Consider the following 12,404-nt stretch of genomic DNA (forward strand, 5'->3'; position numbering starts at 1 on the left):
TCCGCTCCATGGCCCCCGGAAAGGACCTCCGTTGGCCGACGCATGCTAGGCTGCCAGCTGCATGAGATTCGTCCATCGACCTCCAAACATCAACTACAGATGCTAAGACGATTTCCTGGGACATTATCGATCAATTCCCGGTGCCAACACGAACCACTGGATAAAGGATAGGTCTCTGCTTCTCTCTTTCATCGATGCTCCTGGGTTTGGTAGCCAATTGGGCCACCGCCAACCGTTTCAGCGCCCCTGTCATCAAGTTGGCGGCGGGGCTCTACGGATACTAATAATAAGTCGCTTCTGGAAAGCTCGCTCGGCCGACCTCCCACTGAAGACACAGCAAATCCCCGGAGCCTGCCGAGCAGGATTCAAGTCAAAGGGTGGCCAGTTAAGGAACTTCACCTCAAAACAAAAACAAAAAACATTTCCGGTTGCCCTAACTCAAGGCCTCGATTTGCTCCGCTAAACCGGCCTTCACAGAGAGAGCCAAGCGGCGCCCTGAGTGTTCACGCAGTGTTTTGTTGATGCCCAACCGGAACTCGAGATTTGGTATCCCCGGTAACAGTGAGCATGCAAGCGACACCCATCAGCTTGCTCCTGGGTACATAGTACATCGTTCAATTCAACCACACGCCGCGGCTCTCACTCAACGCCGAGTAAAATCTGTTCTCCGAGGAAATGGCCAACGAAAGGAATTGGAGAGGCTCACTCACAGCTTCAGAGAGATATGACAACATTCAGAACATGTGGGGATAAAACATCAACCCTAGCAGCGTAATGTGTAAATGCTGAGATGGGTTGTTTTCTGTAGAACAAAATGGTCTGCGGCTACGGGCCTAACAGGGAGCGCCTTCGAAATCGAGAATGAAGCATACAAAGCATCAAGTAGCAGGGTACGTTGACAGCCAAAGAGAAGCAACGAACACGGCTCATGCCCAATTGTGTTCTCTAGGAAGAGTATGACGCAGCCTGCAACCAACAGGACTCTGGATTGGGGGATGGGGGCGGAGATGGAGGACCGCCGCCGATACAGCCTGAAGGGTCTCTTAATGCAGACGCCGAGGATAACGACGCCGTAGCGTCTTCCCCGGGCATTACCATCGGCGACTATCACAACTGTCACTACATCGCCAGCGGCGTCACAGCCCAAGTCTACCGCGCGCAAGCCCGCGCGCTCAAAGTGATCATCGAAACTCACAACATCGAGCCTCACGACCCGCACCGAGAAGTTAAGATCCTCAACATCCTCCACGCCTCCAAAGCACCCAATATCATCACACTCCTGGAGACCTTTCATGACCCCTACACTCAAAACTTCGTGCTCGTCTTCCCCTACGCACCAATCACCCTCGCGGACCTCTTTGCCAAACACCAACAACACCAGAAATTCCTGTCCACCTCCCTGATCCGCACGATAACCACGGCCCTTTTCCGCGCCCTGGATCATCTCCACTCCGTCGAGTCCATCATTCACCGCGACATCAAGCCCGCCGCACTGCTACTCACCCACCCAACCCCAGAATCACCCTCTCAAATCCTCTTATCAGACTTCGGGACAGCCTGGCACCCCACCTTATCCCCCACACTGGGCGGCGAGCCACACGACCACAAGGTCCTCGACGTCGGCACAGGCGCCTATCGCGCACCCGAAACCCTCTTCGGTAACCGTGCTTACGGGCCGGGAGTCGATCTCTGGGCAGCCGGCACCACACTAGCCGAGTGTTTCCGCACGGGCCGAACCGGCTCGCCAGCAAAAAGGAACGTCGGCGGGGAGGACAACGACAGCGACGACGACGCGAAGAACGAGAACATGACCGCCCGCGGCCCAACCCTCTTCGATTCACGTCCTGCTCATGAAGACGGGAACCAGCTCGGCCTCGTCCTCAGTATCTTCCGCACACTTGGCACGCCTACGCCGCAAACCTGGCCCGAGGCAAAGGGGTTTCGAACACCGCCCTTTGAGATGTACCGTATCTTTCCCGGTATCGTTTCCCAGGGAGCTGGTGAAGAAGGCGAGGGCGGAGGGGGCGGGCGTGGGTGGGCTGGATTGCTGCCGGGCGCAGACGCGGACTGGAGGGCTTTGGTGGAGGGGTTGTTGAGGTATGAGAGTGGATGGCGAATCACCGCAAAGGAGGTCAGTTGTTTTCTCATATCCTGCATCCTTGTGCTTTTTTCACCCTTCTCCCCGCCCATTCTGTCCGTTCCCACGTTGCGCTACTCGGGGAGGGGGGAGGGGGCACACGTGGGTGGCATCATGGAAGTTGCGTGGGGGGCAGGCGTGCTAATCTGCAGATAGGCATTGAAGTTGCCATGTGTGAAAGGAGTGGCGGGGAGGGCTGAGATATGAGGCTGACTGGTCCGAGTCTTAGAATGGGAGAGAAATAACGTGGTTCAGTGCCTTGCAGATCATGAAGTTGCATGGAAGAAATACAAATCTTAAAACATGCGTCGCAGATCCCAATAGATACCGATCGGGTTTCTCGGTGTTGATCCTGAACATCCACCATCGCACAAGTCTAATTTTTTGTGTCTGATAACAAGCTCCTGGCAATGCACCTAACTCCGTCTGCCTCTCACCAGACTCTGCGGCCGCGTAGTTTACAACAGCACAAGCTTATCTCGTCGCGGCCGCTCAGCTCTTACTCGAGCTCGATCGTTCCGGGCGGTTTCGAAGTAATGTCGTACACAACCCGACACACCCTAGGTTCACGTCAATAAGAGACCGGTGATTAGGAAGAATGACAGCAATCGGAACGTGCATGAGAAATGGAACGGGACTGGTGTGGGGTTGAAAGAGCACGTACCCATGGACCTCGTTAACGATCCTGTTCATGACGCGCTGAAGGAAATCCCACGGGAAGTTGTACGCCTCAGCCGTCATGAAATCTGTGGTGGTTACAGCGCGGAGCACCACGATCTATGAAATCGTTAGTTAAAGAGCATGGGCGCGGGTATAGTCGATATTCATACATAACCGTAGACTCTCCTATCACCCATCACACCAACGGCGCGGCTGGGGTCGACAGCGGCATAGGCTATTAAGCACGTCAGTCAGTGGTTCTCATTTGTGCATTCAAGGCAGCAGTGAACAGACCTTGGGAAATTTCATCATAAATCCCCGCCTTGCGGATCTCAGTGATGAAGATCTGTAGTAAGCCACGGTCAACAAAGCACGGCCACCGAAATCAAACGACGGCCGAAATGCTCACGTGGTCAGCCTGGCGGGCAATTTCCACCTTCTCGGGAGTGACCTCTCCAAGAATTCGGACGGCAATACCAGCTGATAAGTGTTAGTGTCCATATTGTTCGCAATTTCAGAAAGGAGCGGTCTGCCATACGGCCAGGGAAAGGATGCTGTCACAGAAATCGGTCAGCAGATAGCACGCCATGGACGAATCAACCGCAGACATACTCTCATCACCAGCTCCTCGCGGATCCCCAGGGCACGTCCAAGCGCTATGAAACATGTATTAGTTGTTTTCCCGGAGGTAGTGGAGGGGTGGGGCCCAAAAGCGATGTTTGAATTTTGGCGCGCCACATACCGCGGACTTCATCCTATTCGGCCGTCAGTAGGGGTGAGGCCAGGGAACAACTTAAGCGACAAGCAGGACAAACCTTATACAGGGATCGAAGAGGTTCAATAAGCTTCAGACCCTGTCCATTGGCCATCCGCGCGGGGAGACCACCACTTTGAAGCTTCGGTTAGCACCAATTAATCTGGGGAAGGGGGGGGGTGGGCCTGAGGGGGTTGTTGTGGAGAAGCGTACACGTTGTGGTGAGTCTGTGAAGAAGTAAGACCTGTCAGTGCCCCTGGTCCCCATACATCATCCTCTAAGGGAAACTCGGGTGGTTTGGGGGCCAGAAAAGTGGCGGGACTAACCTTGATAGTGGCCGATGGACCCTTGAACGAAAGCGACTCGATCACATCAGGATAGAGTGTGCCTCTGTTCACGGTCATTAGTCAAGGAACAAGGTCGGTTACTTGGGTCGACGGAAACTCACTGCATGAAGAACTCGATCTTGCCAGTCTTGGACGTGTCGTTGACGGCCGCCTCTTCGATCTATGACTGGTCAGATGTCTTTGTCAAACCTTGAGAAGGGAGGTGGGCGAAATACCTTGATTGCCTCCTCCTCGAAAATATCGATGAACTTGCCACCTATTGATGCAATTAATTTCGAAACAGCCCATTTCCATTTGGCGAAGATCCGGCGAAGCCTGACTCCGGGCGGAAAATTGACGGAAAAAATCCGGCGCCGTGGACATACCAATGAACTTGCGTTTTTTCTTTGATAATAGTCAGCGACGTTACTGCGGATAGAACCCTTTCAAAGGAGGCAGGGCCCATTACGAAACGCTTACCTCCGGATCATCAATGCCCTTCAGGCCATCAAGGAAACGTTCCGAAGCATCAACAACCGTGAGGTTGATGCCAAGCGCCTCCGACAAGTCCCTTTGGACCTGCTCGCATTCGTTGAGGCGCATAACGCCGTCTGATTCGATGCCGTTAGCCCGGGTCAGTGTTAATTTGAGACCTGCAGGATTACGTACTATTGACCAACACGGCCCAAAACCTGGAGCCAATCGCTTCTTTCTAAACGTCGCCATTTTCAGCTCCCATCTCCAGGACCGAGGGCGCGGGAACGTACCATGAGCTTTGCAGCCACTGTTGAATCGACGCCACCACTCACTGCAGCCAAAACCTGCCCCTTTTCACCGACAGTGTGGCGAATCTGGGCAACCGCTTCTTCCAGAAACTTTTGCATGGTCCACTCTTGCTTGCAGCTGCAGATACCGACAGCAAAATTTTTTAAAAGCTCGGTTCCATTTTGGGTGTGCGTGACTTCCGGATGGAACTGCAGGCCGTAGATCGGCTTGTTCTCGTGTCCGATGGCGGCATATTCCGAGTTGTCGGATGTTGCAATGGTGTGAAAGCCCTCGGGAAGCTTGGCGAGCTTGTCGCCGTGGCTCATCCAGACACGCATGGAGTCTTCGAGGCCTTGGAAGAGGCGGTCAACGTGGTTGTCGATGGACCGAGCCTTGAGCATGGCATGGCCATATTCGCGGTGGGTGCCAGCAATGACGTTGTCCTGGTTGAGACGGTAGGCAAGCTCCTGCATGCCATCTGCAGCACACCCCCCCAAAAAAGTCAGTTCCGAGCCGCGTGATTGGAATTGGTTACAGAATGTCTGTTGGGCACGTACAGCAGATGCCCAGAATGGGCACGTCTAAAAATGAGGTAAAAAACCAAACGGTCAGTCAAAAACACATATGCACCATCCGTGAAGGGCAGGAAGATTACTCAAGTCAAAGACGGCGGGGTCAACATGAGGGCTGCCCTCTTCGTAAACCGAATAAGGACCACCAGAGAGAATAATGCCCTTGGGCGTGAACTTGAGCTCCGAGAGCTTTTGGGTGCACGGCAACATCTCCGAGAAGACATTGAGTTCACGGAGACGGCGGGTGATCCTTTACATAAGCCATGGTTAGTGTGCTTCAACTAGATGGGTGAAGACGAGAAGTTGAATTATGAGCTGAGAGCTCGAGTTGCCATATCGGGTGGGGCGGGGCGAACAGTCGACATGGTCTTTTTTTTGAAGGCATTTTGAGTTGATTCATAACGACCACGGCCCGCAACAATTTTTTGTTGTTGGATATGGCGAAACTGTGATGGGCACAACATACAGGTGAGTGTATTGGGAGCTGGTGAATATGATGTAGTCAGTCTCTGATCCTGGCTTATATTGGCCGGGGTTTTGACGAGTGTTGCTCACCCGAAATCGAGCACCAGAATGGTGTCGAAGGCGCTATGGGCCATCGCCTCGCCTGGTTCACCAGCCATGGTAGATACTCGTTCCTTTTGGTGTTTATTCTTGCTTTTCCCAGTGGACGATGTTCGGGGGCAGGTGTTTCCAAAAACAGAGCACGGTGTACTGGGGGCAGGTGTGAGTGAGTAAAAAATTTGTGAGCCTATCAATTTTTTGGACTGAACGGGCCGGCGCTCGGAGGGGTGGGCTTTGCGGGCTTCATGCCTGAAAAGCCAGGTTAACTCCACCGGGCAGCCGCTTCATCACGGTGCAACAGCGTTAAACATGCGGCCCCGCTTAAAACCTGGACATGGGACGTTCCAGGTGGTCTGATCATGGATGCCCGGATGGAAGTTGCATCCTACACTACTGATGCTGTACCCGAACCTAACAGTGCCCGCTTCCAGGGCCCGCCGCCTCGGGACGGGACTGACATGGACCCCTCCATCCATCCGGGCCTCGTCAACGGTTCTCGCGACCGTCACCGCGAAAACCCCCCACAAGCCACGCCCCCGGGCTCCCCTTTGACCGGCAACTTTGGACCGTGCCGGCGCGTCAACCATGAGGAGATCGGGAATGTCATCGAAAACACAATCAAATCAATAATGGGCCGAACCGAAGAGGCCTAGCGTTGCCTAGTGCTGTCCATCATCCGACCCCCATTCACCAGGATGACGATGATCTGCAGAGGGCGCCTCCACGCGGGTCTCGTCGTGCCAGATTGGCGGGGACTAACTACGCGAACCTCGCTTGTCGACGTTTCTTCGTCTGGCGACCTATGATTCTTGAAAGGACAGATATGTTCCTCCCCGGGCTCGCCTCAAGCTCACCTAGTCTTCGTCTCCCAGGGTTGCGCCACGCGAGTTGTAAGAGACGAGACGCGAGACCCCAGTTCCGTTGTTTGGTCACCAATGGGCATGTGGGGAACAAGAGCCGTGAAATGGAAATTGGCCTTAAATCAGTCAGTCGCCCCGGGATGTGCCACAGCCGGAATTGGCCTGTTTTACAGCACATGCACGCTGCAATCAACGGCTGGCAACAACCAGCCAAAACAACCAACAGGCGGTGTTGAGCGACACGTAGAGCGCGGATTTCCCGCCGTGAGGAAATATTAAGACGCGGTGCACAGGAGGCTGCTCCTGCGAGTGTGGCGCCACACAACCACCTAACTCGGTTGGCTCGCGCGAGAAGGTCGTGTGGGCCGCCCCCGCCCGCCCGAGAAGGCTCCTTCGGGCACCTGGCAGCCATGGTCGGTTTCTCTCAAATGCCGGGAACCGCCACGATTGGCTCCTGCAAACAAGGTTATGGATCAGGGTTCCAGCTCATCGTGGTCTCGCACATGGGTCCGAAGGTTGGGGGCAGCACTGCATCGCCCAGGCGTCCAGGGCCGGGAATGTCGGGGTTTTGCGAGCTGAGAAGTTGCCCTGCCATGTGCCTGGCCAGAGAGAGATGGCTTCATATGTCCATGGTCTCCCGATTCTTCGTCCCCGACCTCCCCGTCTAGAACCGAAACGACCACCCCGACCCGGCGCTGCGGAAGCGAGCGGGAGCCAGGAGCCAAGATGAAGAACAGGCAAAAGTCCAGAAGCGGCTGCCGGACCTGTAAGCTGAGGCGGGTACGTTGTCGTCTTGTTCTTGCAAATCGCGCCTTACACACAGTACACGCTACCCCTACCGCTGCAACATGGAGATGGAGACGAAGCACCTTGAACCGAACCTTCGGCGGGTGGGGATCAGATCCACTGACCTCTTGAGCAGCTTAGGTGTGATGAAACCAAACCCGGATGCCGGAACTGTGCCCAAAAAGGTTTCGAGTGCCCCGGTTATCAACAGCGTCTCCAATGGTCCACCAAACACGAAAGGGCGACAACGACGACAGCAACAAAAACAAGCGGCCCCGCCAACTTCACGCAACTTGTCACTGCCGCTTCGGAGTCCATTGCCTCCACGCCTCCCACGACGACAACCGCTGAGAATTCCGGCCTGGACGGAAATCGACCTGCGTTGGTCGTCCCACAGCCTTGTGACAAACTTACGCTCCCCGCCCCATCTTTTCTCACACCGTCCGCTTCGGCATCGCCAACAGCAACAACATCCCCATCTTCTCTTTCTCCATCATCCTCAACAGCATCCCCCCCAGCTCAGTACGAAGACCCGGCAACAGGTACCGAAAGCTATGTGACTTCAGCACCTCCCCCACTTCCCCCAACAGGTACTGGTGCCGTCATCAGAGGAACCCCGAACCCCCTCGGCCAGGCTCTCGACGTCGCCATGTGCCAACAGGTCGTTGACATACCGAGTTTTCTGATCAATCACTGGTTCGGTTCAGTCTGCTCCTCGTGGTCTGCTCTCGACTCTCCAACCAACCCATATCGGAGACTGACAGCAGACCTCTGGTCCGGTTCAGAACCAGTCTTCTATACCCTACAAGCCATATCAGCGGCCTCCCTCGTCGAACGCTTACCGGGAGTCATGAGGGACACGGCCCGGTCCGCGTCGCGAAAAGCATTCGACTCGATACGAAAGGAGCTCATCATCAGACCTAGTGGCTCTCAACGCGAATTCCCCACCGCTCTCCTCCTCTCTTTGTTCTGCATGAGCTCATCCATGTGTTGGATGGAAGCAAGTCAACTCGGTCAAAAATTTGTGAGGCAAGCGCGCGAGGTGTTGAGATCATTGGACACGCAGTCGCTAAGCAACGAGTCTCGAGAACTTCTCAATTTTTTCAATGGTTGTCTCGTGTACGAGGAGATGCTTCGCAGTGTCGTGAGCGAGGAAGAGGTGGACTTCCAACACATGCTCAGTTGGCCTGAGCCAACCACCCCGGGTCCCCTCACGCCGGCCGTTCCACATCCTTGGAGTGGTGTCTCTTCGGATATCCTGAGGCTTTTTGGCAAAGCTGTCGCACTTTGCCGGAGGTCTCGTATTCGGTGGCGCATCAATGGAGGAACGAGTTATCGAATACTTCAAGGCGCCATGAAGGATATTGAGGAAGCCACGGCGATGGAGAAACGCTTGTTGTTGATCCATGTTCCACAACTTCCTATCGGCGTCCAGCCTCTACAAACCACCGACCGGTCCCGAGATCTTTATCACCTAACAGAAGCATATCGCCTATGCGCCATTTTACAGCTCTACGAAACATTTCCCGACTTGAGCTCTCAACGCATTCCAAACGCCAAAGAGACCGATGAGTTCATCGCCTGGAAGACTCTGATCTCTCCCCTCGCCCTGCACGTAACGGATGTGCTCAGCAAAGTTCCGCCCGGGAACTTGAGCTGTATTCAACCGCTCCTCTGCCTCTGCGCTGGCAGTGGTTTGAGGTATGATCACAAAGTCCCACTCAGAACCGGACCCCAAAGTTATCTCTTGAGCACCGGCCCCACCGGGCAACCTCTGCCAACCCCTGACGCCATTGAACCCGGCCTTCCTTCCCCCAGTCTTAGTGTTCCGGAAAATGCGATCAAGACATCACAAGCCCGACAAACCATCATGGAGCGTCTAGAGCATCTCGAGACCTGCCTACCCCCTAAACCGATCGGTGTAGCGAAGCAACTGATGCGAGCGGTTTGGAACGCCTACGATCAAGAGACCGAACTTCCACGGCGGACACACTGGCTTGATGTGATGAGTTCCACCGGGCTGCACAGCCTGTTCGGCTAAACCGGCGTTTCAAGCGTCTTACTAAGCCATACTATCGCGAAGCCTCCCATAAGGTTTGCGCGAGCTTGCAGTTTCTCGATGGGACCCAAGCATCACTGGGCAGAATGCATGCGTAACCTGCCTTGCCGGCCCACAACATGGCTCTCAGCCAGAGTAAACGGTTCGGCTTTCTTTGCCTCACCATCTTTGTCACGATGCTAGACTATCGCCGTTCTCTGGACGTTACGGTTCGTCCATCGGCCCCCGCCTGTGCGGCCAAAAGTTAACTTCTTACTTTCCAGCCCCATGTTAACACGTCGGAAAACACACTTGACCACAAGGGACCTGGATCAATACTCCGGCATCGGGCATACTAATAACTCAAAGAGCCAGGGGAAGAGAGCTGATGGCGGGATAGAGACGAGTGCCTGGCGTGATTCACCAACATGGGGCCATGCTATTGTGAACAAATCTCATCCCTCGTCGTGATCGGGAAGAGGTCAAAACACATCTAATTGTGGAAATGAAAACAAGCTTATTTGAATTTACCTCCTTGGGATATGGGATACAGGTTGATTTCACGGTTTTCACCTCTCAGATTCAGTTTAACACAGGTTAGCAACAAATGATGGAAGGATAGATACTAAGACTGCCTTGAATCCTTGCTATGTTTCTCATGGCCTTTCCCCTAACATCTGCTGCCTATTCGTTCAAATCAGAAACAACAATAACTTTCTTCCTTCAACCACAACATAATTACGTCTCAATCATCGTGACCGCTAGCAAAACCCTGTTCCGTTGCCAATGCCAAGGTTAAGCCCCGTACGTCACCAAACGACGACCGGAGGCATGCGAGAACCCGGCGGAACGGGACAGCTGAGCATCATGCGGGGCAAGGGCCATGCGTGGCCTGCTCCCAGTCTACCGGGTGCGCGGCCAGGTGCAAAACTAGATCTTGATCCAGCAAGTAGCCGATGGGGTGCATGCAAGAAAATGCAATGGGAATCCGGGGCGTTAGGTACCAAGAAGAGGATGTACATACATGTACGCTCAGGGCTGTGTTCACTCCAGTCGAGGTGTACACTACCTTGACCTAAGAACAAAAAAAAACGATTCTATAGGAATGAATAGCACGCCTCGGAGTGTTCTGTCTTCTGCTTGCCTAGATTGGATTGGACGCCTCGATCTTGACAAGCAGGCATTTCACCCCGAAAGCTTGTTTTCACAGCCAAGCCCTTGGCCCGTTTTCCAGTTTCAGCTGCCATCTGTGCGCCACTCCGCTACCTTACATGAACGTGTACTACCTCCACGACTTAATCCTGATTGCGAGCCTTCAAAAAGCCAATCACATCGCTTCGGGAGCACCCCCGCAGCCGACGCCGCCCAGATTGTCGGGTCCGGCAGTCAGAAATGTGCTACTCAATACTGCAGATAATTGCGTGACACGGAAAATGGCGAGCAAGGAACAATGGGGCATTCCTCCCTTGCCGTTCGCTTGCCGTTCGCCTAAAGTCGAGTCTAGGCCCCCTTGAAAACGTGATTTGTCTTACCCCAGGTGAGCCAGGCATAATTATCCAAGGCATCGCGAACAACTGATTACACGTACATCTAACCGAGCGGTCACAATATCATTTGAGTTGTTGTCTCGAGGCCGGCGCTAGCTCCGTTAGGTCCCCAGCGACCTAGCTCATGCACTTCGACGAAATGGGAGCTTCTCCCCGCCACAAACATTCGATCATGGCGGATGCGCATGCGGGTTCCAACCTTCATGGCAAGCAAAAACTGGGATAGCTTATTTCCTGCCTAACTCGAGGTAAATCATGGAGACCCTTGCTGTGGCCGAAAGAAGCGGCAGACTAAAATCGATAGCTTGAGTCCAATCTGTCAACATTCGATCCCATCTTAACGGATTTTGACGATTATAACTGGAATCGCTGTTGAGAAGCCTAATATCCATCTGATCTTGGTATTATTTGTTCAAAGTCTTGTTTTAAGCTACCGATGGCCTGATTTATTCTTGTTTGTCTTCTTTCCTTTTGTAGAAGGTGGGGCATCTAGGAACTTGGCCTGCTGCCTGTTTTTGGCCACAGTGAGGGTCGTCAACTTCGCGGCGGGGTTTGGAGAGTGAAATCATTGCCGGCGAGTCTTCCGGGTGCCACGTACCACTGTTTCTAGCCCTGGCGGGTTGGGATAGTTTCGGGAACTTACAAGTGGGAGTTTTGTTAAAGGGATGCTTCAACGCTGTAAAGGGGGATCAGAAGCACCCAGTTTTGCCTCCGACGCAATAGTTATGAGAAAAAAAATGGGGAAACGTGACTCAGAAAATGTAAACTAAAGAGCACGTTGTTGTTGTAGAGATATGTACTAATGTCAGCCCCTTAAATCCCTTAAAGGTGTCATTCCAGAGCGGTAGTCGTGATGCATGAAGTCCAGTATTGCGGATATTGACTTGCGGAATCCAAAGAACTCGAAAGGCAAGGAAACGCCATGGGGCTGAAGAATTTCACTCCAAATTCTTCAAAATCTACGAAGATGGTGGCGCGGTGTCGGATGAGATCCAAAGCAGTGATATTGCTGCGGTGCACGAGCTTGAGGCCGCCCCGACGAATACTCAGAGCCCTAAGAAGCTTCAGGCGAAGAAGGAACAACTGCCAAAGTCGCCGTTTGGCGATGACGATGATGATGCACCTGCTGCCGAGGATCCTACAGCAGGAATAAAGAAACAAGAAACAAGAGAGAAAAAAGGCAAAAGCTCACCACCGGGCCTTATCTCGATGATAAGGCCCGATGGTTACGAAAAGTCCACGGGAGGGCTTTTGCAAGACTGGGGATCGAACCCCCAGCCTCTCGAGTCGGGGCCGTCCCAATGCTGCCTGGGCCACACAGCGTGTGTGGCCCTTGGGACGTCGGTGGAAGTGAGAGCGGAAAGGGGGGTTATATACCGTTAGTGGAAGGAGCGG

At 53.8% G+C, this 12,404-nt stretch overlaps 3 protein-coding genes across 3 annotated transcripts; 2 read left to right on the plus strand and 1 right to left on the minus strand.

The window, feature by feature from the left end:
* Positions 1 to 675: 675 nt before the first annotated feature.
* Positions 676 to 2,366, plus strand: C8A04DRAFT_36551 (kinase-like domain-containing protein; the record flags this gene model as incomplete). The annotated part of the gene is made up of 4 exons (XM_062783564.1): positions 676 to 743; positions 809 to 890; positions 980 to 2,131; positions 2,319 to 2,366. 4 exons carry the CDS (start codon positions 676 to 678, stop codon positions 2,364 to 2,366), a joined length of 1,350 nt encoding a protein of 449 aa, XP_062637929.1.
* A 270-nt stretch (positions 2,367 to 2,636) lies between these two features.
* On the minus strand, positions 2,637 to 5,837 carry C8A04DRAFT_11452 (uncharacterized protein; the record flags this gene model as incomplete). The annotated part of the gene is made up of 21 exons (XM_062776981.1): positions 2,637 to 2,697; positions 2,802 to 2,914; positions 2,968 to 3,032; positions 3,092 to 3,143; positions 3,207 to 3,277; positions 3,336 to 3,351; positions 3,410 to 3,453; positions 3,540 to 3,552; positions 3,613 to 3,685; positions 3,765 to 3,778; positions 3,878 to 3,941; positions 4,000 to 4,058; positions 4,114 to 4,154; positions 4,264 to 4,282; positions 4,358 to 4,488; positions 4,547 to 4,589; positions 4,645 to 5,120; positions 5,200 to 5,223; positions 5,298 to 5,464; positions 5,681 to 5,698; positions 5,770 to 5,837. The coding sequence occupies 21 exons, from the start codon at positions 5,835 to 5,837 to the stop codon at positions 2,637 to 2,639; spliced, it is 1,632 nt and encodes a 543-aa protein (XP_062637930.1).
* Positions 5,838 to 7,566: 1,729 nt separating this feature from the next.
* On the plus strand, positions 7,567 to 9,465 carry C8A04DRAFT_11429 (fungal-specific transcription factor domain-containing protein; the record flags this gene model as incomplete). Its single annotated transcript, XM_062776971.1, has 1 exon — positions 7,567 to 9,465. A coding segment is annotated over one exon (1,899 nt), but the record flags the coding sequence as incomplete, so codon positions are not given.
* Between the last annotated feature and the right edge of the window lie 2,939 nt (positions 9,466 to 12,404).

This window comes from Dichotomopilus funicola (assembly GCF_033296635.1).
Source record: "Dichotomopilus funicola strain CBS 141.50 unplaced genomic scaffold C8A04scaffold_23, whole genome shotgun sequence".
Lineage (NCBI taxonomy): Eukaryota > Fungi > Ascomycota > Sordariomycetes > Sordariales > Chaetomiaceae > Dichotomopilus > Dichotomopilus funicola.